The sequence below is a fragment of the Grus americana genome, chromosome 21, assembly GCF_028858705.1.
Source record: "Grus americana isolate bGruAme1 chromosome 21, bGruAme1.mat, whole genome shotgun sequence".
NCBI lineage: Eukaryota > Metazoa > Chordata > Aves > Gruiformes > Gruidae > Grus > Grus americana.
Genome location: NC_072872.1, coordinates 4,144,732 through 4,168,462, shown reverse-complemented (window position 1 = coordinate 4,168,462; position 23,731 = coordinate 4,144,732). Strand labels below are relative to the sequence as shown.

Genomic DNA, 23,731 nt, shown 5'->3' with positions numbered 1-23,731 from the left:
TGGCCAAGGGCTGGAAAACCCCCCAGCACATTGAGCTCCCTAGACCCCGGCTGCAATCACGCCCCAGAATAATGGAGCCCTGGCCACCACCACACCCAGCTGAGCCCACGCACCAGCCCAGCCCACCGCCAGGCCAGACCCCGCTCCTCATCCCCATACCTCATCAAAAACCAGTGGACGCGCCACAAAAAGCTATAACGAAAAACACACCCAGCCCCACTACTGGGGCCTGTAATCTAAAACCAAAACATTGCCCCAGTCTGGCCACCGTTCCTCCTCCCTACGAGATGTGAAAGGGTGGGGGAGGTCTCATATACCTCACATGGAAGGACAAAAACAAACCCATCCCAGATATGCCCAGGTTAAAAAAAAAAAAAAATACTCATTAAATGTAATAAGCAGCCTCTTCATCTGACACTGCCTTGTCCCAAATAAATTAAATTCCTTTTCATTTAGACAGCACAGGAACCTGACAAGCAACCTTCACCAACAAGACGCCAGAGCTCAGAAGGGGAAAGAAATGAAAGAGAAAACAACCCACACAACTTACAACAAATATAAACGCAGAATCATTTCAAAACCCCCATAAACTTCCCCTCCGCATCCTCTCCCGGCCAGCCCGCGCCTCGCCCCGCCGCCCGCCCGCCGCCCCGGCCCGGCCCGCGGGGGCCGCCGCGCTGCCGGGAAGCACCCGGCGGAGCGGAGCCTACGGCTCACCTCGCCGTCCGCCTCCGCGGAGCCGGGGAGAGCGGGGCCGGAGCGGCGGCAGGAGAGGAAGCCAACTTCCGTAAAACAAGTGAAAGAAAAGTGAAAGAGGCTGCGAGCCCCCGGCAGCACCTGGTGCCGCCCCCGCGCCCCGCTCGGCCCGGCCCGGGAGCCCCTTGCGCCGCCCCGCACCCGCGCACCCGCCTCGGCGCCGGGAAAAGTTTCGGCGCGGCGGCGGCCCCCGGCACCGGGTCCCGGGGAAACTGCCCGCAGCGCCCGGCCCCGCGGCGGCGGAGGGGACGAGACGCGCGGCGGGGCGGCCGGGGCAGGGAGCGCAAGGGAGCGCATCGCTCCGCACCGCTCGGCGCGGGGGGCACCGGCAGCCGCACCGACCGGGGGCTCCGCCGAGCAGCGGGCGGGGGGCTGGGGGCAGGAAAAGGACAATTGTGCTGTACTTACCATAGTCGGAGAGACGAAAGCCGAATTCACTTAAATAATCAACTTTCATAATACTTAATTAATACCTAATTGCAGCTGATTGCTCCCGAATAACAAGTTGTTTAAAGCACTGATGTCATTGCCGTGCCGGTCCTCCCCGAGTCACTTTGGCAGCGGGGCCGGGGGCGGGCGCCGGCCGCCGCGGGGGGCGGTGACTGGCAGCCGGCGGACACGCCTCCGCGCCGGGCCCGCCGCCGGGGGCAGGTGCGGGACCGGGGCCGCAGCGGGCCGGACCGGGGGGCGACGGCGACGGCGGGGTCACCTCGGGCGGACCTGGCGTTCGGCCCGGCCCCGCAGCGCGGCCCAGCGCACCCAGCGGCGGCCCCGGCCCGGCCGGGGAAGGAGCGCGGGGAAGCTCCGCACTCGGGGCGCGCTGGCACGCAGGGCCGCGGGCTGCCCGCCGGGACCGGCCCGCCCGAAGCGGCCGCGGTGCCCCGCTCCCATCGCCGCCGGCTGCTGCCGCCACCTGCCCCGCGTCCGCGGGACCGGGCGGGCGGCGCTGGCTCCGCCGGCGGGGAGCGGGGGGACCCACGCGTGGCCGCGGCGATGCGGGAGCCCCGGAGCAGGCGGGGAAGGAGCCGCCGGCGCGGGGCAAACCGCGGGAGGCTGCGGGGGGCGGGGGGGGGGGGCGGGCGGGCGAGCCGCGCCGGTGCCCAGGGGACAGGGACTGGCAGGACCCGCAGCCCTCGGGCAGGGGCAGGGCGTGCTGCCCCGGGCACCGCCGTCCCACGCGTGTCCGGGCTCGGCCGTGAGGTACGGGGAACGGCACCGAGGAGGGCTGGAGCCCGTTGGGTACCGGTCGCCGGGCACGGCGCTGGGTGCCTGGGCCCGGGGTGGCCGGTGTCACAATCCTGGACGTTAAAGCATCTTGCCCAATGCCCCACAGGAAGCCAGCGCCGCTCCGCCGCGGGAGCACTTGGCCCACAGGAGGGGTGGGTTTTCTTTTGCAGCGAATTTCCTCATTTTTTGTTGCTTTATTTTTCTAAGTAGCAAAGAATGTGAGGGAGGTTCTAAGAGGCGTGTTGGGTAAACACAGATATAAGCCTCTTTCTTTAAAACAAACGAGCAGATTATTTACCTGATTAAATAGGTATTTTGAGCAGGTTGTAGGCTGTTTTTCTGAACACACCATGTTTGGCTCCGTGGATTTTGGCAGAGCAGGGCTCCTCACCAGGGCTGGGGAGCAGTCCATGAACTCACCAGCTCTTAAATCCTTTTTATAAGCAGAACTTAATGTGCTTTTCAAAGGAGGCCAGCATCATTACCCCACTGCATGGATGGGGAAACTGAGGCACTAGCGAGGGAAGTGACTCGCCAAAAGTGGCCAGACAGGTTAGTCACAGGACTGGAAGCAACCCATGTCTGTTTGGCTCCGCACACCAGGACACGCTGCAACCCAGAGAGTGTCCTGAGCCCAGAGACCCAACAGTGCCACTGCAACTCATCATCTAATCCAGCTCTCAGCAAGCGCTGCATTTGCATGCATAAAAACGTATGGGCAGCAGACCGGGCCAGAGGGCAGGGAGAAGGAAGAGGAGAAGGGGAGTCATTTGTGAAAACCACAAGTATTCCAGCTTCTCCCAGAAAAAAATCTAAACAAAGTCTAGTGAAACGCAGCCACCCGGGGACCCTCCGGGCTAGGAAGCAGGGTGGGGACAGTAGTGTCAGGCAGGAGGCAAGCGTGCCCTGCCTGGGGGGTGCCCAGGCACCAGGCAGTGGGAGCCCAGCCAAGCAGTGCTCCCAAACTGAGCCCTTGCATGGGGCTCACCTTCCTACCTGGTGCAGGCAAGCTACTGCTTTAAGAAAGATGGGCAAAACATTATCAGCATCGCCCCGACTTCCCCTGCTGCTTTCTAACCATGCCATCGGCTCCGACCAGAGCTGTCACCTGGTGCTGCCTTTAAAATCCTGCCTGTCTGCATTTCACTTGGCCCCAAAACAGACACCAGCCCAGCCAACATCTCCTAAAATCCTTGTCAGAGCCTGCCCTGGTCCAGGGAATATCCTACCCCGGGAAACGATGGACAGCGCCAGAAACGTCTGTGCTGGTTCATCTCTGGCTTTGGAATAGCTCAGTTTGGACCAAACACTTTCTTTCAGATGTGAGGTTGCTGATGGGTCCATAAGTTCACCGCACCTCGCATCACCCGGATTTCTCCATTTTCACTTCCCCTATGAACTTAATATTTAAGCAGTGAGAGTTCGGCTCACCACTGCTGTTCCATAAGGCAGCGGCCCAGCTGTATCCCCAACTCCTTACGAGGGGGAACACACACTTTAACACGAATGTGTCACTGCACATATGCAGCCACACAGACCCTCTAAACCAACCTGTTCTTCTACATGCACTGAGCTGAGCACGTTCACACATCAGTATACAAATGTTCCCCACCCTCCCATCCCAGCACGCACACGCAACATGCATATGCACTCCAACAAAGAAAATGATACTCTGTGCTCACTCCCATTCAAATACACACATATCCATACACCATGACACACATGAACCCACACACACAACCTAAACACACCCGGAGAATCCCCTCCGCAGACTTCCCACTGTCCTTCCCACTCCTCCTTGCAGGAACAACTTGCCAAGGTGTTTTTTCAGGTGAAGTCCACGCCCTGCAGCTGACGCAATGTCAAGGCCTGATTTCCTATCTCAGCGATCTCCAGTCACAGGATCAGGTTTTATTTCCCCATCCTCCCTCCTTTGCCTCTTACCCAAGAAAAGTTTGTTCTTTCCTCTCTCAGAGGCTGTGGAGCTTTCTGCTCCTTTGGGGACTCCTGTGCCCCCCATTAGGGCAGCATCTCCCCTTCTTCCTCCATCCCTCCAGGGTATGGATCCTCTCTGAGGAAAAGCTGCCTCCAGCCATGCCCTGGCACAAAGCGGTTCCCAAACCCCCCCAGTCCCCAGGAGAACTCGAGGGAAGGCAGCACCCCTCATCCTGCTCTGAACTGCACCTCCACGCCATGGCGAGAGCCGCCCTGTCCCGCTCCAGCCGCGGCTGCCCTTTCGCAGCAGGTGAAGAGATCTCTCCTCGTCCCTTCCTACCCTCCCAGGGGCGTCAGGAGCTCTCAGTAATTAATGTTTGCCAGGTGCTCAGAGATCCTCAGATGAAAAGTGCAATGGGAGGGGGAAGGATGATTAATTTATTATTATTATTACAGTTTAATGCTTTCCCCGCAGACAGTGTGCCAGGGCTGAGCAGGGGGTGAGTCACGCTGATATGTGGGACATCCCCCTTTGTGTGTCTCTTCTACCTTTGTTTTTTATGCTTAGCCCATTTTCTTGGCAGTTTCTCCCTCCTTAGCTGGAGCTGACCCCGGGGCCTGGGGCCGTGCTCTGGATTCATGTGGGCTCAGGGCGCTGGCTCTCAGATTGCAGGTTGGAGATCTGGCAGCACTATGCTCCTCCTCCTGCTCCTGCTTGGGGAGTCTATTAGGCAAATGTTCTTGCCCTATTTCTGTAATTTTGTTTGATTTCTGTTTCGTCAAGGGAGGCGCCCGGAGGCCTCGGGGCCTGGGCGGCAGGAGCAGACAATCCGTGCTTTCTTTCCCTTTCCTTCTCTTTCACTCCTTCCTTCTCAATTCAGTTTCAATCACATTATTGGCACATGGCGCCCAGAAAGCATTGCCAAAGCGGCTGTGCCGAGTCTCAGTGTGCCGGGTGGGGCTCTGCTGGGATCGCTTCTGCCATTTACTATTCCTTGGCGCTACTCAAACAGTTTGATACCAGCTCCCCACCATGTGGCTGCTGCTCTTCCAGACACTCCACAACTTCCAGCATCTGCTGGACGCCAAATGCTGCTCATCTCTTGACCACTGCCCAAAGGGAATGACTGTACCAGGAGCAGGTCATACAGCAGTGAACATACACTGCGCATCCTCATGCTCCACAGGGGCCCAGAAGACTTAGGGGGAAGGAGTGGCAGGGGTTTGAATGCACTAACAATTAGTTACAATTTACTACAGTGATTAAAAGTGCAGCCTGGGGATTTCACGGCGAGGAGGCAAGGGGATAGTCCTACCCAGGCACCGCATCCAACAGGGAAGGTACCTGGTACTGAAGAGCAGGCGCTCTGCCTGCAAAACCAGCAAATACCACCCTGAGCCAGCCCAGAGCTGGCCCCACAGAGCCCCCAAGCCCCAACTCGGCACACTAGGCACCGGGATGGCCTCCGGAGGCACCAGGAAACTGCTGCCCAAGGGCAGGTCCCAGCCTGGGCAAGACCCATTCCTGCAGAGCACGGGGCAAACACAAAACAAAAAGGTGGTTTCTGCCTAGAGGAGCTGCAAGCCAGCTTGTGTTTCTGCACATGCAGGTTTGGATGCAAACAATATCATGAGGCACGCACCATGTGCACACACACACATTCACACGTAAGTGTACAAACACAGGAGGCTCTGTGTATGGATGCTGCAGCACACCAGCGTGGCGCCTGCCTGGGCACCCAGGACAGGGTTGGATTGTGTCATGGATGTTTTAGCAGAGACTGTCCTGCTCTGGACATATGTGGAAGGCCTGATGCCACGGAGATGGCAAGTGGGTCTGGGTAGAGGGGAGCTGCTACCCTACTTACTCCCCAGGGTAATGACTCACTACCCCAGCAACTGTGTCCTGAAACAGGCTGGGTCACACCAGCAGGTGGGGAAAGGCTTTCGACATGCAGCCCAGCAAGCAACAGAGATGGGACAGGCAGAGAGACAGGTTGGATTTTACAGGACTCTGATGCTGTGAGGTAGAGATGGTCTCCATAAATTCCCTCTGGATTTGACCTGGCTTGAGCAGGAGCGAGAGGCAGAAAGGAGGGAAGGCAGAGGGAGCCTGGCACATTATCCGCTCTGTTCTACCTGCCCCATCGCAGGCAGAGGCTGTGTCAGCCCTGCGTCCCTGTGGGGCACCGAGGCGGGTACAGAGGGATGTTGGGGACTGTCCCCGATGGAGCAAGCAGGATGGACTTGTGGCAGCAGGGAAGTGAGGAGAGATGATGGAGGAGGTAAGAAATGGGCAGCAAGAGCAGAGAAAGGAGACCCTGGAGTGCATACAGTGGGGACTGACTGCAACCCCTCCTTGGGGATGTGACAGCAGCATCCCCACCACAGCAACAGGGAGGGAAGGCAAAGCGTCCCCCTCGCACGTGAGACACAGTGATGAGCGCACGCAGAGAGATGCCCATGATGCAGCACGTGTGCATCTGTGTGGGCTGGCCCTGCTTGTGCAACGAGGCTGCCAGAGCATCGCTGGTGCTGACACAGGGGATATGTGAGCATGCACGCAAGTGACTCTAAGCAAGCCCGCGTACGTGTCAACGCCGTGCGTGCACGCGCGCCGGCACAGCACCGGCAGGGACATGTGTGCTGTGCACAAGGATACATGTGCAGTGAAGTGGCACATGGACACCACTGTAAAAAAGCAGCTAAGACCCCGGAGAAAGCGTGGCCGCGGCCCCTCGGGAGCCCTGGCAGTGGGCCGGAGGGGGTGCGGGGAGCAGCGGCGGGCGGTAAGTGTGAGGCAGACGCAGCGATTGCATTACTGAAGGAGCCCGGGCTGGCAGTGCCGAGCTATCGTCCCTGTAATCCTGTTAGCCAGCAATCTCCATTCCGAAAGAGCTTCATTTCTTTGTGAATATTTGTAAACTAGATATCTAATGGAAAATTATAGGAAAATTATAGTGAAATTCATGACGAAGAAATCCGATTAGCCCTAATTCAATTATGCCATCTTAGCCCACACAGCACATTTCCCATTTTTTTCCCATAAATACCAATGCCAGGGGTCCGGGTAATCAAATAAAATTGAAAATCATCTTCCCATTAAATTCAATTAGCTGCAATTTCTAAAGCCTATCAGAGATTTTAATTACTAAATTATAAAATTCTCCAATGCTAAATTGAAACTAAAAAAATTGCACATCCTTGTATTTCAGAAGAAAAAAACCTAGCAGAAACCTTGAAAAATACCCTTCTCCTCCCATCAGCACCCACGTGAGCACGGGTCTGGGCAGGCTTCACCAGAGAAATGATTGTGGAGGGACATGAACCAGGCCTAGGGAGGAAGGTGGCTGCCTCTGAGGGAAAGAGCTCGGACATCAGCTGAGATTAAAACCTAAAATCCAGCCCTAATTACAGCTCAGTTGGGTTGAAAGAGGGGAGGCTAGTGATCTCAGCAGCATCTTTGCTCCCTTTTCTCACACGAGCTCCTCCGTTCTAGCTGGCGCTCTGCACCTCCGCGCTGCTCTGCCAGTGACTAGTGACAAGCCACCACTCTCCTGTAGCCAGTGTAACAGCCGAGGCTCTCTAGGAGTTGAAACGAGTTTTGCCTGCAAATGGACTCCGTGAGGCAGTCCCTCGAGTCTCTGTGTGCCAAACCCAGGGCAGGAGAGCTGGTGATGCCCAGAGGGAAGCAGGAGGGCAGATGCTAGCTTTGTGCTTCTGATAAAGCTTCTTGAATAATAGCCATGCAAGCCCGGTCCTGACACTGAATTAAGGGAAGCTGGAGCCCTTAGCAAACTGTTTTTGCTCGAAGCACTACTTCAGCGAACACGTGGGATGTTGCAGAGGACAGGGACGTGATCACCCTTCCCTGATAGCACAGGGAACTCTCTGAGTTCACAGAGGCACCAGGCAGGCAAGCCCATCCCTAAACTGTTCTTTATTCAACAACCAAACCAAGCAGGCAAATGGGGAACCAACAAAGCCTGTGTGCCTACAGATGCTCTCTTCCAGCCCTGCTTCTCCGGGGACCAACATGGCACAGCAACGTGTCGAGGGGCAATTAACTGTGTGAACAAGCAGTGGGAGGAGAAGTGAAGCTCAGCTCTCCAGTTACAATACCTGACCCTCCACAAGGCAGCGAGTGAGGATTTTCTGACACCGCTTTTATGCCAGAGAGCACTTTTGCATGGTACCCTAAAGGGTTTATTCATGCGCTAACATAAACGAAGCCAGTTTCTAACGCATTTCACAGCTTTAACTAGGTGCTCAGGCTGCCCTGAACCAGGCCGATACTCGGTTTAATTTACTGGGCGCCCGAAAGTTGCCAGCAGGGAGTTGCCCGCAAACAGAACAACAACAAAAAAGTTAATGATCTGGGCTTTTTCTTTAATAAATAGGCAAACTGGCTGAGCCGGATTGTTGGCTGGGATTCGTCTCCCCTTTATCACCCTGGAGCTTCTGTGACACATTCTCCAAATCATCAGCATTTTGCAATTTGAGGTCGTTACCAAATACTATTTTTTTGCCAAGGAAGGGAGAAAAATAAATTAATAATTAAGAAGCCCAAGCAGGGAGAGGCTGTGGGCTGGATGGCGCTGCCACCTCCGTGGAGATTGCTCAGGCACCTGGCAGCCCGCCTAGCGCGCACCTCGGTCGCCGGCTCACCCTGGAATGTGGTGCTGGCACCCAAGTGCTACTTGATTTTACTACGAATTAATCAAAGTCTCTTCTGCAAACGTCTAACACTAAATCACCACTGGCTGTGCTTCAAATGCAATTCCCCTGTTCCAGGGATTCGGCGCAAGGAGATTACCAGCTCCAGGTGAAAAGCTGAAGGGGGTTTCCTCTCTGCACATCTCCTGGTACCCCAAGGCATCAGCCTCTCCCAGATGGGAGGACAATAGATTTCCTGCAACTCTTCTCCCACTCTCAGCAGGTAACCGCATAGACGTTCAAGATATGCTGGGATAAATCTGTCTGTGCTGCCTGACTGGAGTGTACTTACACCAGAGAGGAATTTGACTTGACTGCAAGCTGATGCAGACAGCAGAAGACTGTATTTGTAGCATGTGTGTGCCTGCGCCTGTGTGTTCGCATAGCTGTGGATGCATCTACACACATGAGGATGTGCAGAGATGTGAACCTGCGAGATCCTGCGTGGGTCTGGCTGCCTGCACGTTTGTGCACATGTATGTGCACAGCCTCGTGGCATCATGTGGGCACGCGGCCACCCATGTGTACAGGGCTGTGCAGTCAGACATTGCGTGGCTGTCCACAGCCAGAGGTACACAGACTTTCTCTGCAGGCGTTCTTGCCATGTCAATGTCTGTATGCCTCATTTGTCACCGAACTTGCAGTACCGAGCACCCTACTCATCACAGCCAGCCCCCCAGAAGGCGGCGTGCTGCGGCTGGCGCTCAGGATGGCAACAGCACATGTCCCCGCACCGCTCTAGAGACACAGCACTGCCCTGAGCCATGGGCGAGTTGTATTCCCCTCTCTACACTTTGCCTGTCTCAGAGCCCTCTCGTATTTTCAGTGCTCACTAGACCGTGAATTCACCTTCATACCAGTTACAGGGTTATTTAGCTTCTCCTGACGCCAATAACCACCAAACTTTCACTGGCAGCTCAGCTTTCTCCCTGGAGACATGAAGCGCTCCTCTCACCTGCCCACAGTGCCCCCACCCACGCACACCCACCAGGAGCACAGGGGACAGATCCCCAAGCAGGACACAGTGCCTAGGGACATTGCTCACGCGCCAGAGACAGTCTCTTATCCCCACCCACACCTACACTGTGAGAAAGAGCAACAGAGCAGAAGAGTTAAAAACTGGATGGAGAGAGTAAAATAGAGGAGAGGGAGACAGAGAGAGAGAAGAGAAAAAGGGTGATAAAGCAAAACCGGTAAAAACAGAGAAGGAAAAATCCCCAAGACAACAAAGAGGAGCAGGGAGGGAGGCAGGAAGAGTGCAAGGACATACTGTGGGGTTTTGCCCCTGCACACCCCACAAAACAACACTCGACACTCACATATTCTACAGCTCTCCCTGAAATCTTAGGGATCAACTAGACAGCTCCTGGGCAGCAGCTGGACTGGCTGTGTGTGGGCTGGGACACTGCCGAGGAGTAATGAGGACGATCTGCCTGGATAGGAAACACAGTGCTCCCCACCGGCGTGCCCGAAGGCTGTGGGAGTGCAGAAAACCCCAAACGGAAGGGTGAAACTTCCATGCAGGGCCATGCACAAGGAAGGTCAGCAGCCTGTCCCTCTTACCGATCCTCTGTCACGAGGAAACCCTCCCTGCTCTCCTTTGCTGACCCAGAGCCACCTCTGCCACTCACCCTCCCGCTGGCTCAGAGCCATCTTTGCCTGCTCCCCCTGCTGCAGACCTGTAAGGCACCTTTTTGCCAGCTTTCTCCTCCACTGCCACAGCACCCATATCTTGGCATCATGTCTTTGGCCCAAAGCCTTACTGCTCACCCCGGCCATGTGGGCTTGCTCCCTGGTCTCCTGGGCTTTCACATTGTGACAGAACATTTCCCAGCTAAAGCAAGTGCTGCAGCGACATTTTACTCTGAAACCAAGCATGTGCTGACAGCAAGTGGCATCCCCGGGAGTTTCTTCCTGGCCCCCAGGGCTGTGCATGGCCAGACACAGCTGACGAGGTGCATAAGCCACTGCACAACTTGTGGTGCCTCTTCCCATCCATGCCGCTCCCCAGGGTCTTGCCCAAGCTATTCCTGCAGCAATTCACCCTTCCCACCCGTCCCACCGTGGCCGTCCCCACCTCCCATCCCGCACAGCTCCTTGGAGCAGCTTAACTCCCTATTCCAGGGGACAAAATCCCCCGTCTTTTGGCACAGGGATTTCATCTCTCTGCTGCTGTAATAGAGAGAGCTCAAAGTGGATGCTTCGTTATCTTACCACAGTTGTGGTCCTGGGATAAAACTCAAACACGACTCCTCCACTGAGGGTGCAACGGTATGTTCCCACAAGCACCGGGTGTGCACGGGCACAGGTCTGCACACATTAAATGGAATAGCATGGATCTGGGAAGGGAGTTGGGGGAACAGAGCTGCTCTTCTCCCCGAGGCAGTTGTAGCTGTCCTCACCTAACACCAGAGACCGCAATACAGAAGGGACTGCAAGAACCCAGAGGGACGAGAACGGGAAGGAATGAAGCAGTAGCTCTGGTACAAGCTCATCACAGACAAACACTTTCCCCTGTCCTCAAGCTTCCTCGGGACGGTTCCTACCGCTGGAGTTTCAGCTGGATTCGCGTGGCCACCCTGCACAGGCAGAGCTGGGGAAACGCCGCAGAGACACCCCCGTTGCCTCACCTGCCCCGGGAGCACACCCCAGGCTCCTGCTTTCCCCATATCGCCATTAAAAAAAAAAGCTCTGTGCAAACAATAGATCAATAGAGCCCCCGCCTCTTCGGAAGGAAAACAAACACCCGGATCACCGCAAATTAGAGAATGTTTCGCTTCACTTCATCCAAACAGGCTGACAATTTTTTTGGGTTGTTGCCACGGCGACAGAGTAACACAGCGTTCAGCCTGTTGCAGAACAATCAATTAAGTTAATGCCTCGGAGTGCCTGTTTACTCTTCCATTTAGGAGGTGCTGCTCTCGCTTGCTCTCTTTCTCTCTTGCTTGTTTTAAATTTCTTATCCTTTGCTTCCTGCTCCTATTCCTTCTCTATTTAACCTAAAAAAAAGTACCTCCCCTCAACTACCTCCTGGCTTGTAAGGAGTCTCCCACTTTTCAGAATGATCACCTGGAATAAAGTTTTTCTCCTCTCTCTGACTCCTGTAATTTCTCCTTTCTTCCCGGAAAAACAAAAAGAGACTGGGGATTTGCGTTTACCTTTCACAATACAGCCTCGTCCCCTCCTCCTGGTGCGCTCAGGAACTTGCCAAGTCTCTAACCGCCAGCTCCATACGTCCCCAGGGCAGAGTGGGCCACCTTCTAAAGTGGCAGGAGCAACTCTGCTTTTAACAAGATGATGTAACTCTTGAGCTAAAGACCTATGAAATGATCTGAAACCCTTCCACTATTGCTTTTTTTTTTTTTTTTACACTGTGAGCCATAACCATAAATGAAGACTCATCTTGTGCTAAAAGCTGTTTAAAAAAGGAGAACTATAACAGTGCTTCACAAGGGTCTAGGTCTCGTCCTAGGGTCCACGTTGAATGAAACTTCTAAATATGTGCTTAAATGACTTTGGCTTAAGCAAAACTCAACCCAGTGCTCAATGCATTTTGCTGAACTGAAGCCTACGCTAGGACACTTTAAGGGGACACCGTCGCCAGAAGACTGTGGCAGATCCATCATTGCGGTCCTTTAAAACAAATGAATGCCAAAGCATCTCTCCGCTCTGGCCCTGACCACCAGCAGGATGCCAGGCCTTTAACAGACTCGCATGCTCTTGCCACTGATCTTGTGGGTTTATTTCCTGCCTCACAGTCAGCGGGAGCAGTGACACTTGGCTGTGTAGCTTCGCTGCCTGTCTGCAGTCACTTTCCCATCCTTGCCCAGTGAGCAGAGATAACAGCCCTGGGTCTCCCCGCAGCCCTCCTGCAGACTCTGCAGCATGTTACAGGGTGCTGAAATCACAGCTCGGGGTGGGGGGGGAGAAATAAGGTACCAGGGACTGAAAGGATTTATCCAAGGCCAAGCCTGAGATATAATTTCTGCCTCCTGATCTCTCTGCACCCTGGTGTTGTCTTCCTCATGAGCACATTATTCCTATACTTTTATCTTTGAAACCCCAGGAAAAGTGTCCACCTCCCTCATCCTCGTACACCGAAATTAAAGGAAAGGCAAAGGCAAGCACAACGTGAAAACATGCAGATTCCATGATACTGTCTTCTCAGCCTGCCACTAGCAACAAGTGCCTAAATGTAAAGCATACATTAATTTAGTATTTAACAGATGGAATAAAACTGTAGACAGAGCGGGGGGGGGTGGGCCTCACACGCAAGGAAAAATTACAGGAATAGGGTCTACAACATTTTCCCTCTGCTTCCCAAGCCGGATCCTTTTCAAAGGACTCAGCTCTCACAAGCTAACACTGCCACCCTGCTCGCTGGGGAGCAGCGAAGCCAGGTCTGTGCAGGCTGCAGGACAGCCGTGCAGGGCAGGCCCACCGGCACGCTCCCTCTCCCCCTCCCCGAGAAGAAGTTGTCAGCAGAACCTGTTGGGGCAGGGGCTCGTTGACTGCTCCCTGTCCATTACAGCCCAGATTATAAGCATATTGCACAGTGCTCTCTGCACGGTGCTGGGGAAATCCAATACGCTGAAAGGTTAATGCAATCAATTAGGGTGACGAGGAAGTAGAGTAAAGCCTTCCGAGTAGATGAAAGGGAGAGAGAGATGGAGACAGAGAAAAGCAAAGAGAAGCGGGGGGGGGGGGGGGAAGGAGCAAAGAAAGATGAGTGGGAGGAAGATGGTATACAGGGCTTGTGTTGTAGACCACAGGGCGCTGGTGTGGCCAAGGGCACTCTCCTGCCCCAGCATGGACAGGGTGGTGTGATCCACAGGGGCAAGGCAGGCCATGGATCCCCCCCAGGTGGGCCAGGACTCCCCCATCTTGGCTTCTCCTGCCCTCTCCCGCAGAGTGCGGAGCCCTGCTCAAACCACAGCTGCCCAGGATGTCCTGCCACCAGCCTGCTCCCTCATACCGCTCACTTGGGGACTGGCAAAACTCTCCCTGTGCCTTTGCTGCTCAGCTACCCAGAAGGGATGGAAGCAACTGCTTGGGTTTAGAGTTGCCATGCAAAGCAAAGGATCTCAGCAAGCCCCGGGGAAGCATAAGGAGAGAAGAAAGAGGGAACAGGAATGACAGAGAGAACTTCCTCTGGCTGCTCATACACTCTGTGCACAGAGAAAGGTGAGGATGAACACACGGCATCTCTCTGTAAACCTCCTAGCTACACACTGGTTATCGCCACTGGCCACTTGCCTGCACCTATCTCCTGGTGTCACGAGGAATTTTTCTTTTGATCCGGCTGTGCGGGAGCTCAGCCCTACTAGCCTTGGGAGCACTTGTAAAAGAGGTGAGATCTCTTCTCTCTTACTCTCTTGTGAACCTGGGCTGTCCTGCAAGGCCAGAGGACAAACCCTTGCCAAACCCCAGCTGCAGCAGGTTGACCTCTGCCTGCAGAGACAGTTTGATGAGGATGCAGCAGCACTCAGCCCACCAGCACATCCCAGTGTCATACTGCGCGTCCTGCTGCTCGCCTGCAGGGCACAGGCCTTTCCCTGGGGCATTCAGCTCAGGAGAGAGCCCTGTCCTTCCCCTCCAGCCCCCCTGAGCTGCTGCAGGCTGGCTGAGCTCCCGCTCTCTGACCCCCCAAGCGGCACAGTACTTCATTAACCTGGGCTGACAGGTCAGTGAGTGCAGCCCCTTCCTAGCACGGCTCCTGCTCGCGCACAGCTCGGCCTAGGAGAACGTGACACCAGCTCATTAGGACAAATTATTACTCTATAACCCCTGCCGCAATGTCCCTTAATATGCCTATTTAGCAAAAGACAAGTCCTGGTGGGCTCCTCGGCATTAAAACAACCTCACAAATCACCAGAGGCACAAGCACCGTGATCTCTGCTTCCGGGGGCGGAGGACAGGGCAGCTGTACCCCGGCGGATGCTGGAGGGGTGCAAAGCCCTGTGCTGTTCTGCTGCCGGCAAAATGAAACTCTTGGCGTTGCTGGGGGGGATGTTTTGCAGGCAAGGAGTTGCCGTCTGACTGCAGCTCACCGTGCAGCCAAACATGTGCCCAAGTTTCAGTACAAAGAGGTGATGTTCCCCAGTTGAAATCCATTGCAAAAGTATTCTGGGATGCCCATTCAAACTGCTGGGCCTACTTCACTCTGCCTTATGCCTGCCTAACTCTGCTCTCCAGCTCTACCATCAGTGTCCTGTTCCACATGAGATCTACAAGATTCAAATGTTTCCTCTGTTTCCCTGTGATATACGTGAAGTCAACACTGCTGGCAGGCACCGTGTGCTGCCTCCCTACGTAAGGTCATGCTAAACTCCGGGGGAGTAAGCCCGTTGCACATGAAAGCAGTTGGCTTGCACCTTGTGGGAAGAACAGGACTGCAGGCTGGCTGGGGCTAATGCAGAGATTACAGAACCTCCGCAGTTTAGGGCACAGTGAGTGAGATATCACAGGGGAAGACAGAAACACGGGCAAATGTCAGAGGAAGGCTGCTACTGAACGGGAACGGGGAGCATGAGGAAATCAACCTCCAGCCTGACCTGTAGAAAAGCGAAAAGGGAGAAAGAAAACAGTGATTCATATAACAGAGTGCCAAAGGGGAGAGAGAGAGAGAGAGAGAAGGGGTAGCAGTGCCCTACTGGGCAGGAGAGAGCGAGGAAGAAAAGTAAAGGAAAGAAGAAGGAGAAGAAAGTGGGAAAAGTGTGGGATGCTGGGCACAGAGGAGGGCAGAATGAGAGCAAACGGACAGAGAAATGAGGGACCTGAGAGAAAGAGAGAGAGGGAGGGCAGGAGGAAAAGGAGGAGAAAAGAGCAAGAATAGCCACGCAGCGAGGAGCACGCGGGCGAGGCAGAGCGCTGTAACCAGGGTTGTGAAGCATGAAAAGGGAAGAATCTGCCTGTTCCTTTCAGCACTCGGAGCATGGCGCTCGGTGGTGACCTACACTGTGCCCGGCTGTGATCACGTTTTCAGGGCCACTGCCTGCCGATCCCAAACAATGATGGGGAGCCTTTGAAGTCAGAGAAAGAAGCCGCAATGTGAACTGGGGACTTTCTTTTTTTTTTTCTTTTTTTCCTCCCATTTTTTTAAGGGCGGGGGGGGAAGGAGGGAGGAAAAGGAAGGGCTGAAGTGGTGGGGGGAAGGCTGGGGGAGAGGTTGCAAGGACAAAACAGAGAGTTGCTCTCGGCGGGGTGCCCCAAAACGAGAGAGACAAAAAGAAAACAAACAGTTTATGAGTAGGGCACATGCTGCCTCTGTCTGCGTGCCCCGCACTGCCGGCCCCCCGTGCTCCCAGGGAGGCTTCTGTTCCCCAGCAATGATGGATGGACGCATAGGGCCATTCAGGCCTGCCATGTTACAGCAGCGGTATTTACATAACACTGGCCTTCCACCGGTCACCTCTGACACTGCCCAGCCCGGCTTGGGGCCCCCTCCCGCCCCAGCCAGCCCAGGCCCCTCTGATACCGCTCGGACTCAGCCCATGAGCTCCCTGACGCTGGGGCTTGGGGGTCCCCACTGCTGCAGGGATGCTCTGAGCGCAGACACACCACAGCGAGTGCTCCCAACACCTCTGAGATATGACCCACAGGGCAGAGCACTCCCCACCACTGCCACTCCTGCCCTGGCCTGGTCTCAGACTTCCCTTGGCGCCTGGGGAGGGAGAGTAGCAATGGGAGAGGCTAGACTCGGCAGTGCTGCTGAGGGTACGGCGCAGAGACCAGGAAGAGAGTGGGAACTCTTTGGGTGACACACCAGGGAGCCCCGTGGTCCCCCTGGCACCACGAGGAAGAGACAAGGACAGCAGGGACTGCCTCGGCATGTCAGGGACTTCTCAGTGACCACCACCTGAGGTGGCACAGGGACTGTTTTACCCAACACATGGAGACAAGGCTGTTAAGAGAGGCAATCACCTTTCATTTCCCTGGGCTCTAAGCCTCTAACTCATATCAGCCATGGACTAAGTGACCACTCAGTGAAGTTGGGGTTTCTTTGCAGTAACACAGACCATGAGGGTCTAGGTAAAAGGAAAACCCAGAAAAGTCAGGATTCTGCTGGAGACACAGAGCTGCTTCCTACCAGCACGGTGCTGCAGTCTGAATAGATAAAAATGTGTCAGAGGAGGGGGAGAGCATGCACATCGCCATCTTAAATTATGTGAACTGAGCTCAGCAAAACTTCACAGCAGATGGAGACTGCATCCTATTTAGTGAAAGGACCTTATCCATCTCCCACCAGCCCACACGGACGAAGACAAAGCGGTACCCTCCTCACCAAAGCCCTTACAGACTTTTTTATCTGTAAAGATAGAGGCAGTAGAGAAGATATTGAGGAAAACCCACAGTGACAAAACCAGGTGCCCAGAACAACTGGTGTACAAAGACAAAGACAGGATTAGGACACACACAGGCCATGTCTGCATTAGACCTTCTTCTGTTTTCATTTCTCTTTATAACTAACATCAGTCCAATCCTGTAAGTTCTAGTGCAGACACAGCCACAGCGACCAGGCCATAAAGTGTGAGAGACACGCAGAGGAAAAGAGAACCCAGGAGGGTGTAGTCACATACCCATTGCAGTCTGAAGTCTCTCCTACCTTTCGGAGATTTCAAGGCCTGATTTCTTGCCTCGTTTTTAGCTCTAGATTCACTTCATCCTGGAGAGGGAAGAAAAAGGATCCAGTTAGTACACAGGTTACACCTGACCAAGGACCAAGGCACAGACACTCACAAAAGCTGAGTGAGAACCCAGCTGCAAGTGGGGCCAGCATGGGGCATTCAGACTTCGCACGGGAACAAAGTGCTTTCCTGCTTCTGGCCGCACCATGCAGTGCCATGCACACCACAAGACACGCAGCACTCCTGCACTTCGTTGTGCACGAGACTCCTAACAAGGGCTGGGAATAATTTAGCATAGAGCAAGCAGCTATTACTGGCCTGAATCCTGCTTCCCAGGTACCACAGACAGACCCCATGCTGGTCTGCACCATACTTTGCCCACACATCCATGGGTGCCTTCTGCTCCATGCCAAATTATTCCCTTTCCAATCTTCCTATTTCCTCTGCTGACCCCTCTTTCCCAGAGGTTCACCAGTGTGCTAATGCTGAGGCCTCCCTTGCAGACCAATGGGATACAAGGCGATGGGGTGCAGGACTGGGTCCAAGGCACTGAACCCCCTTATCCACTCATCTGTGCGTCTTCCTTCCTGGAGAATGCAGAGAGCGAGGACGAAAGAGAAAAGGGACAGGAGAAAAAAGTCACAGCAAAACACATGAAAAGTAAATTGAATTATTTAAAACCATATGTTCCAAAAATGTGACAGAGCATAAAAGCCGTGCCGTGAGACTTCCGGAGGGGGTTATCCTGCACAGGCGGGGTGGGAGGAGAGCTCGCGGGAGCGAGAGCACTGCTCCACAGCCAGCCAGCCAGGGACTTCCCTCTCCCAGAGCCGGAAGGTGGCAGGGAGCACGAGGTGGCTTCATGCACAATGGCAAGGGGGCTTGGCCCATTCCTGCAGTCTCTGTTTTGCAACCCTGCCAAAACAGCTATCACAACTGCCTGAGACATGGCAGTGAAATGAAAAACTGGCCCAAGGTCATGCACAGTGAGTCCGTGGTTGAATCCAGGAGCCCCAACCACCTGCACCAAGCACCGGCTCACAGCATGCCTCCCTCTCCAGAGCGCAGCAGCGTGTGCCACAACTCAGCCCCTTGTAGGGACCCTGCTTTAGCCCCTCGGAGAGCAAAAGTGAGAGGGACTTGGCTCTGGGGAGTCTGTGCTGCCGCTGCGGCTCGCCCCTGTGTTTTGGGGCCCTGGTGCTCCGTGCGTGCGGGCGGCCTCCTCCTGTCACTCGCACTCTGCCACTGCCTGCACGCTGTGCCAAAGATAGATGCCTGGCCTTGGCTCAGACCCAGAGCGGGAAGGAGCTGGTGAGATATCCCAGATGGATGGACGGACACGGAGCACAGGGAGCCCCTCGGGTGAGGAAGATGCATGACCAGCCTGGCTCCTTCCTTTCCCACTCAAATCCTGGTGCTAACAAGGCTGAGGACATGGCTGGAGTAACGGCTCCCCCACTTGAGGTCCTTCTCCCACCCTGGCACCCTCTGTCCTTCTGGCTCTCTCATCCCCTCTCTCACCTTTTTCTTCCCTTTGTTCTCCCTTTCTTCCTTGCTCTTTCCATCGCTTTCTCTGCCATTCTGTCACGCTCTTTTTTCTCTCCCTCCCTTTTGTTATCTCCCCCTTTCCCGAGTTCTCTGCCTGTAACTCTCTCTGCCTTCCTGGCTTCACTCCCTCGTCCGTGTGCACGGTCAATTCTTGGGTTTGAGTTTTTAATTGTTTTTTTTACTCCCCTTCTTTCGGCCGCAGCTTATCAATGATGCAAGAGGAATAACGCCAATTTACTTAGAATGTGTAATCCCCAAATCAGATTGGGGGATTGTATGAGGCAATATGACCTTGCATATGTCTCCATTAAAGCCAGCCAGGCCTCCTCTTGTATTCTGTGTTCCCAGTACATATTTAGACAGATAACGCTAATTGTACTTGACATGTCCTCTTAAGGATGGACTCTTCCCTCCCCCAGCTCTGCCTGTTTCTCTGCCTGACAATGCGCCAGAGCAGAGCCCGCTTGCTCGCAGCGCGGCACGGCACCTGCGGGGCTGGCCGGCTGGGTGGGCGTCCGGCACAGCCCGCACGCCCAGCTCCGCTGTGAGAGCACCGGCTGTCCTCCCCGGCACCGCACAACTCCGCGTGGGAAGCGGGGCCGGCCAGCATGGACACGACAAGGAGCAGGGGCAGGGGCGGGGGGGGGTGTTGCTGGGACATAGATAATCTGAGATTACACACTGTTACTGTGACAATCTTGGATTCTCTAGAAAAATGAGCAACGTGTTGCCACCTCCCAAGCCATGGGTGCCACCTCACCCTGCCCCCTTCCTGTTTACCCCACTGCTACGGTCCCTCCTCCTCCTCCTCCCTGCCTCGTCCCTGCCTCCCCTGCCTCCTTGCCCTCCTCTGTGGGGCTTCCCCTTTTACTTGGTCCAGCCCTCTCCTCTGCTTCAGGAGACCAAGGGGGCGCTCCTTCCCTGGCTCAGAGGGAGATGAACCTTTCGGGGACAGGCCCCAACCACGACACAAGACCCCTCACCAGAAAGTACGAAGCCCCAAAGCATTTGGACAAATTGAGGAGACTTGCTTGCCATGACCATCTTCGAAGCCTCCCTCCTTTCCAAGGAAGGGCTTCCACCCCGCACCTCTCAGCTCCCACATCTGGGCATAAAGTTCTTTGGATAAATATTTATATCTGGCTACTGGCCTGTGGATCCCAGATCCAGCTTCTAGGGAACATCGTGAAGAAATCCAGACCTCCCTCTTCCCCGTGCCTACCCGTCCATCACTGCTCTAGAGCAGACAAGCAGGACGCAGGAGGAGGAGGGGAGCTTATTCCAAAGAAACCAATGGATCCAAACTCTTCGCCAAAGTGGACTCAGATTTTTTTTTTTTTTTCCCCTTGACACAACATCCTAATTCGACTTTTTCAGTATCTTTCCTTCAACAACCTTTTTTCCTTCCTCCCCTTCCTACCCGGCAACTGCGCATTTATTAATTCATGAGGCACTAATTAGTTCTTTGTTTAATTTTGTGTTAAACAGACTGACCGGAATGATAACGACTTGCAGCGTTGCATTACGGTCCCCAACCGCCCCTGTTTTCTGACAACAAGGGAGCGCAGTGAGACTGGCGTGATGAACCCCAATTCCCACTCCAGTTGCACTTCATTAAGTCAAAATGTGACAAGAAGCTTAGAGAGCAACTTTCAGATCGGATCGCACATAACAATTGGGCAGGAAACTTTCCGAGGGGGAAGCGGGAGAGGCACTCGCAGTGAAGGCTGGCACCATGCACAATTCCCCGGCGTGCCTGCCTTAAAGGAGCCGGCTCGGGCTGCCGGCCGAGGAAGGACTGAGGGCACGTGCTGGCAGCAAGGGGTGCTGGGGGAGGAAGAGGAGAGGAAGGATGGCAGGCCAAGCCACATGCAGGGCAGGAGGCAGCACTGTTTCCTGCTCCCCTTGGTTTCATTTGCAGCGATGGGTTGTGTTGGCAGCCTGTGGGATGCGCAACCGAGGACCACAGGTGGGATAATCCCTCCGCAAGTCACTCCAGGAACTCTGAGGGCACCTTTAGGCACCTTCAGTGCCATGCCTCAGTTTCTCTATGGTGAAACAGCTGGTGATCCTCAGCTGCTAGTCAATTGGCAAGAACTACACAATTATAACGGACTCCCCATAACTGCAAAGGGAGAGGTCGAATATTGACACCCACATTGCTAAATGAGAAGTGGAGGGACAACTTTGACACCAGGGAGAGGGATGGCTACTTTCACAGGGAAGGAGCTGTGCCTTCCTCTAACTTTGTACAGCGCCTGACACTCCAGTGGCACTTCCAATTTTTAAAGCTGTCCTGATCACTCTAGTATCAACAATAAACTCGGTAAGCCGTAAAGCAAGTGCCCTGCACCCTGAGCTCAGCCCTATGCGTGGCAACACAGTCACCACAGCGCTGCCAGTCCGTGAGCTCTTTGCCGAGTGCCGCAAGCACCTCACTAGTAGGAGCTACGTCACAGGGTTCAGGCACGTGGTCACGCTCTGGCCTGGCCCAAGCCTCATCTGGCAAAAAAAGTCTGAGCATGACTTATTCCTTGGCACCGGCCAACATGTGACTGACAAACAGACAATACAGCCTGGGACATAACCAGGCTCAGCTGGATCCGTCCCAGTCCTGTTGGTACACGAGGGTGTACAGTGTATGGCCAACTCTTTGAGCCCCTTCTGGCTCACTGAAGTGCAGTGAAATGTAAACAGCCTACAAGAAAGTGAAAAGGATCTTAAAACACCTCCTGCGTGAGTGGGTGGGTGTGAAAAGAAAAAGAGGACTTCCCAAGTGCACAGAACATGGAAGGTTTGCAGCAGTTCAAAATGCATCTTCTGCTACTGCATGGACATCAGCTATGGGAGTAAGCCAAGATCACAGAGAAATGAAAAGAACTGAAATGTGTTTTCTAGCAGGTATTTTTCCACACTTCTCCCTCGTACCTCTCCTTCTCTCCCCAAGAAAGGAAGACTCATCCCTAGCTTTTCTCTGCAGAGGCACAAAGGTCAACTAACGTCCAAAACGCTGGCAAAGCCACATGAGGGACTCTCTCTTGAGGGTCACATCAGGACTGGGGAGTGGCACTTGAGCTGTGTGGGCATGCACAGCAGTGTGTCCTGAACAGGGCAGGGGCAGAGGAGTGAGCACTGTGACCAAAGCCTCTGAGCCTCGGGGGACGCCTGCACAGCATCAGTCTCTACGTGCATTATCAGTATTTTCACCTGAGCGAGCTCTAAATGTACGGGTCTTTGGGGAAAGGGCCAGGCTGCAGCAAGGTATCACAGCATGGCGTTTGCCAGCACACTCACAGCTGAACAACACACGGATCTGCTAGCAGACGTGTTTGCGCTGGCTTCCATCTTTTATGAATCTGGAATACAGCAGGGACCTCTGTGACTGACAAAAAGGCTGTTCCTGCATGACAGAAATCCCAGGAAGACACCAGATCCCTCTGATTTCAGATCTACATGTGCTCTGGATCCCATAAAAATGCATATATAGATATTAACACTCAGCTGGAGGGTTGGACTGGTGTCCAGAAAGGGCAAAAGCACCCATTAACACCTGAAGCAAGGACAACTGAGAAGGTCCAGGATTGCTGGAAACAAGAAACACCCCACACCGTCACCAACACAAGCCTTGGTTTTGCAGGAGGGCTGGAATATCCTGGCTGCTCTGTTGATTCAGTTGGGCCTTGTCATCTGCTGAATAGATGTTTCAGAACAAAAGGCAGATACAAACTCCATCCCTTTCCTCTGCGAGCCCAGCCCAGGCCCTGGGCTGTGGACCCTGTCCAGGTGCTGATGCTGAGAGGAATGCAGCTCACACCCTCTCTCAGGAGCGAGGGGATGGGGCAGCAGCAGCACAGAAACGTCCCCAGACTGGCCCAAGCGTGGCCTGAGCAGGGGGAGAAGCTGGTGAGCCCAGGCGAGGAACCGGCACGACTGACAGGGCAGAGCAAGGGGCAGCTGAAGGACACCCCGAGTGTCCCGGGACAGAGCCCTGCATGCTCTCACCACACAGTCGCACCCAGCTATCATCTCCTACCCATCTTGGGCTGCTCAGGGAAAAACACATGGGCTGAAGGAGAGGGAAACTCATGTTATCTCCCATTTCCCCCTTTCTTGGCTGTCGTTACAAGGCAATACCAGTAGCACAATACAAACCAGCTACATCCACTGATTGGCAGGGCTACACAGCTGTCAGTGCTCTCAGCAAAGTTTTGTGCTGAAAATGAGGTTAACAAGCATCCCAAATAGGTCTGTCCCTTCTTCCTAAAACAACATGCTGAAATGTCCTAGACTCCATCCCCAATCCTCTTTAACCAGGAAAACTCTCCTCCCAGGATTACAGGCCCACTACCCCCCTTCTCTTCCCCTCCATCTGGCTGCGAGCAGCCTGGGACCGAGCGCTCTTCCCAGCCCTGGGAGAACCCTGCAGTTTCTCTCTCATAAAAAAGAAAAATGGGAGCTATAAAAAAGGCAAAGAAAAGAAAAGCAAAGCAAAGGGAAATCACTGCGAAGGAAGAAAAGAGCAAAGCCCCCCTTCCCTTCCCACCCCTTCCCCATTACCTGCCTTTTAGCACTGGGTAGAGACGCCTGCTTCATTGCTCCCGAGGACTCCCCCTCAGCACAGCACTCCCCGGGGAAATCCTGCCCTGCCTCTCACCCTTTCCCCCTCTGCTCAAACTTGTTGAGCAGAGCCCAGTACAGCTCAATAAAGGTGATGCAAAAAGAAGGAGGAAAACCAGTGCTGGGCAGTAGAAAAGGGACAGGGCTCATCCTGGAGGTAACCCTGCAGCTCAGTGCCCATCGGCCACCTCTGGAGTGCGGGAGCCAGGCACAGGACAGAGGGATGGAAGACAGCAGCCCTGCTGGTGCCAGTCCACCACCGATCCCAGCTTCCCAGCACTGATGGCAACCAGGACAAGGAAAGG

At 54.6% G+C, this 23,731-nt stretch overlaps 1 protein-coding gene across 5 annotated transcripts in view; it reads right to left on the bottom strand.

Moving 5' to 3' along the window:
• CASZ1 (castor zinc finger 1) overlaps positions 1–23,731 on the bottom strand; it is a 209,130-nt gene that overhangs the window by 95,156 nt on the left and 90,243 nt on the right. For 2 of the 5 annotated variants that reach the window (XM_054849342.1, XM_054849345.1), the window contains exon 1: positions 1,165–1,307. In XM_054849342.1, coding sequence (XP_054705317.1) covers positions 1,165–1,213 — 49 coding nt within the window. In that variant the 5' untranslated portion in view covers positions 1,214–1,307. Of the gene's footprint in view, positions 1–1,164; positions 1,308–17,213; positions 17,300–23,731 lie in introns of those variants that run through there. The other 3 variants (XM_054849343.1, XM_054849346.1, XM_054849344.1) reach the window with 2 other exon arrangements.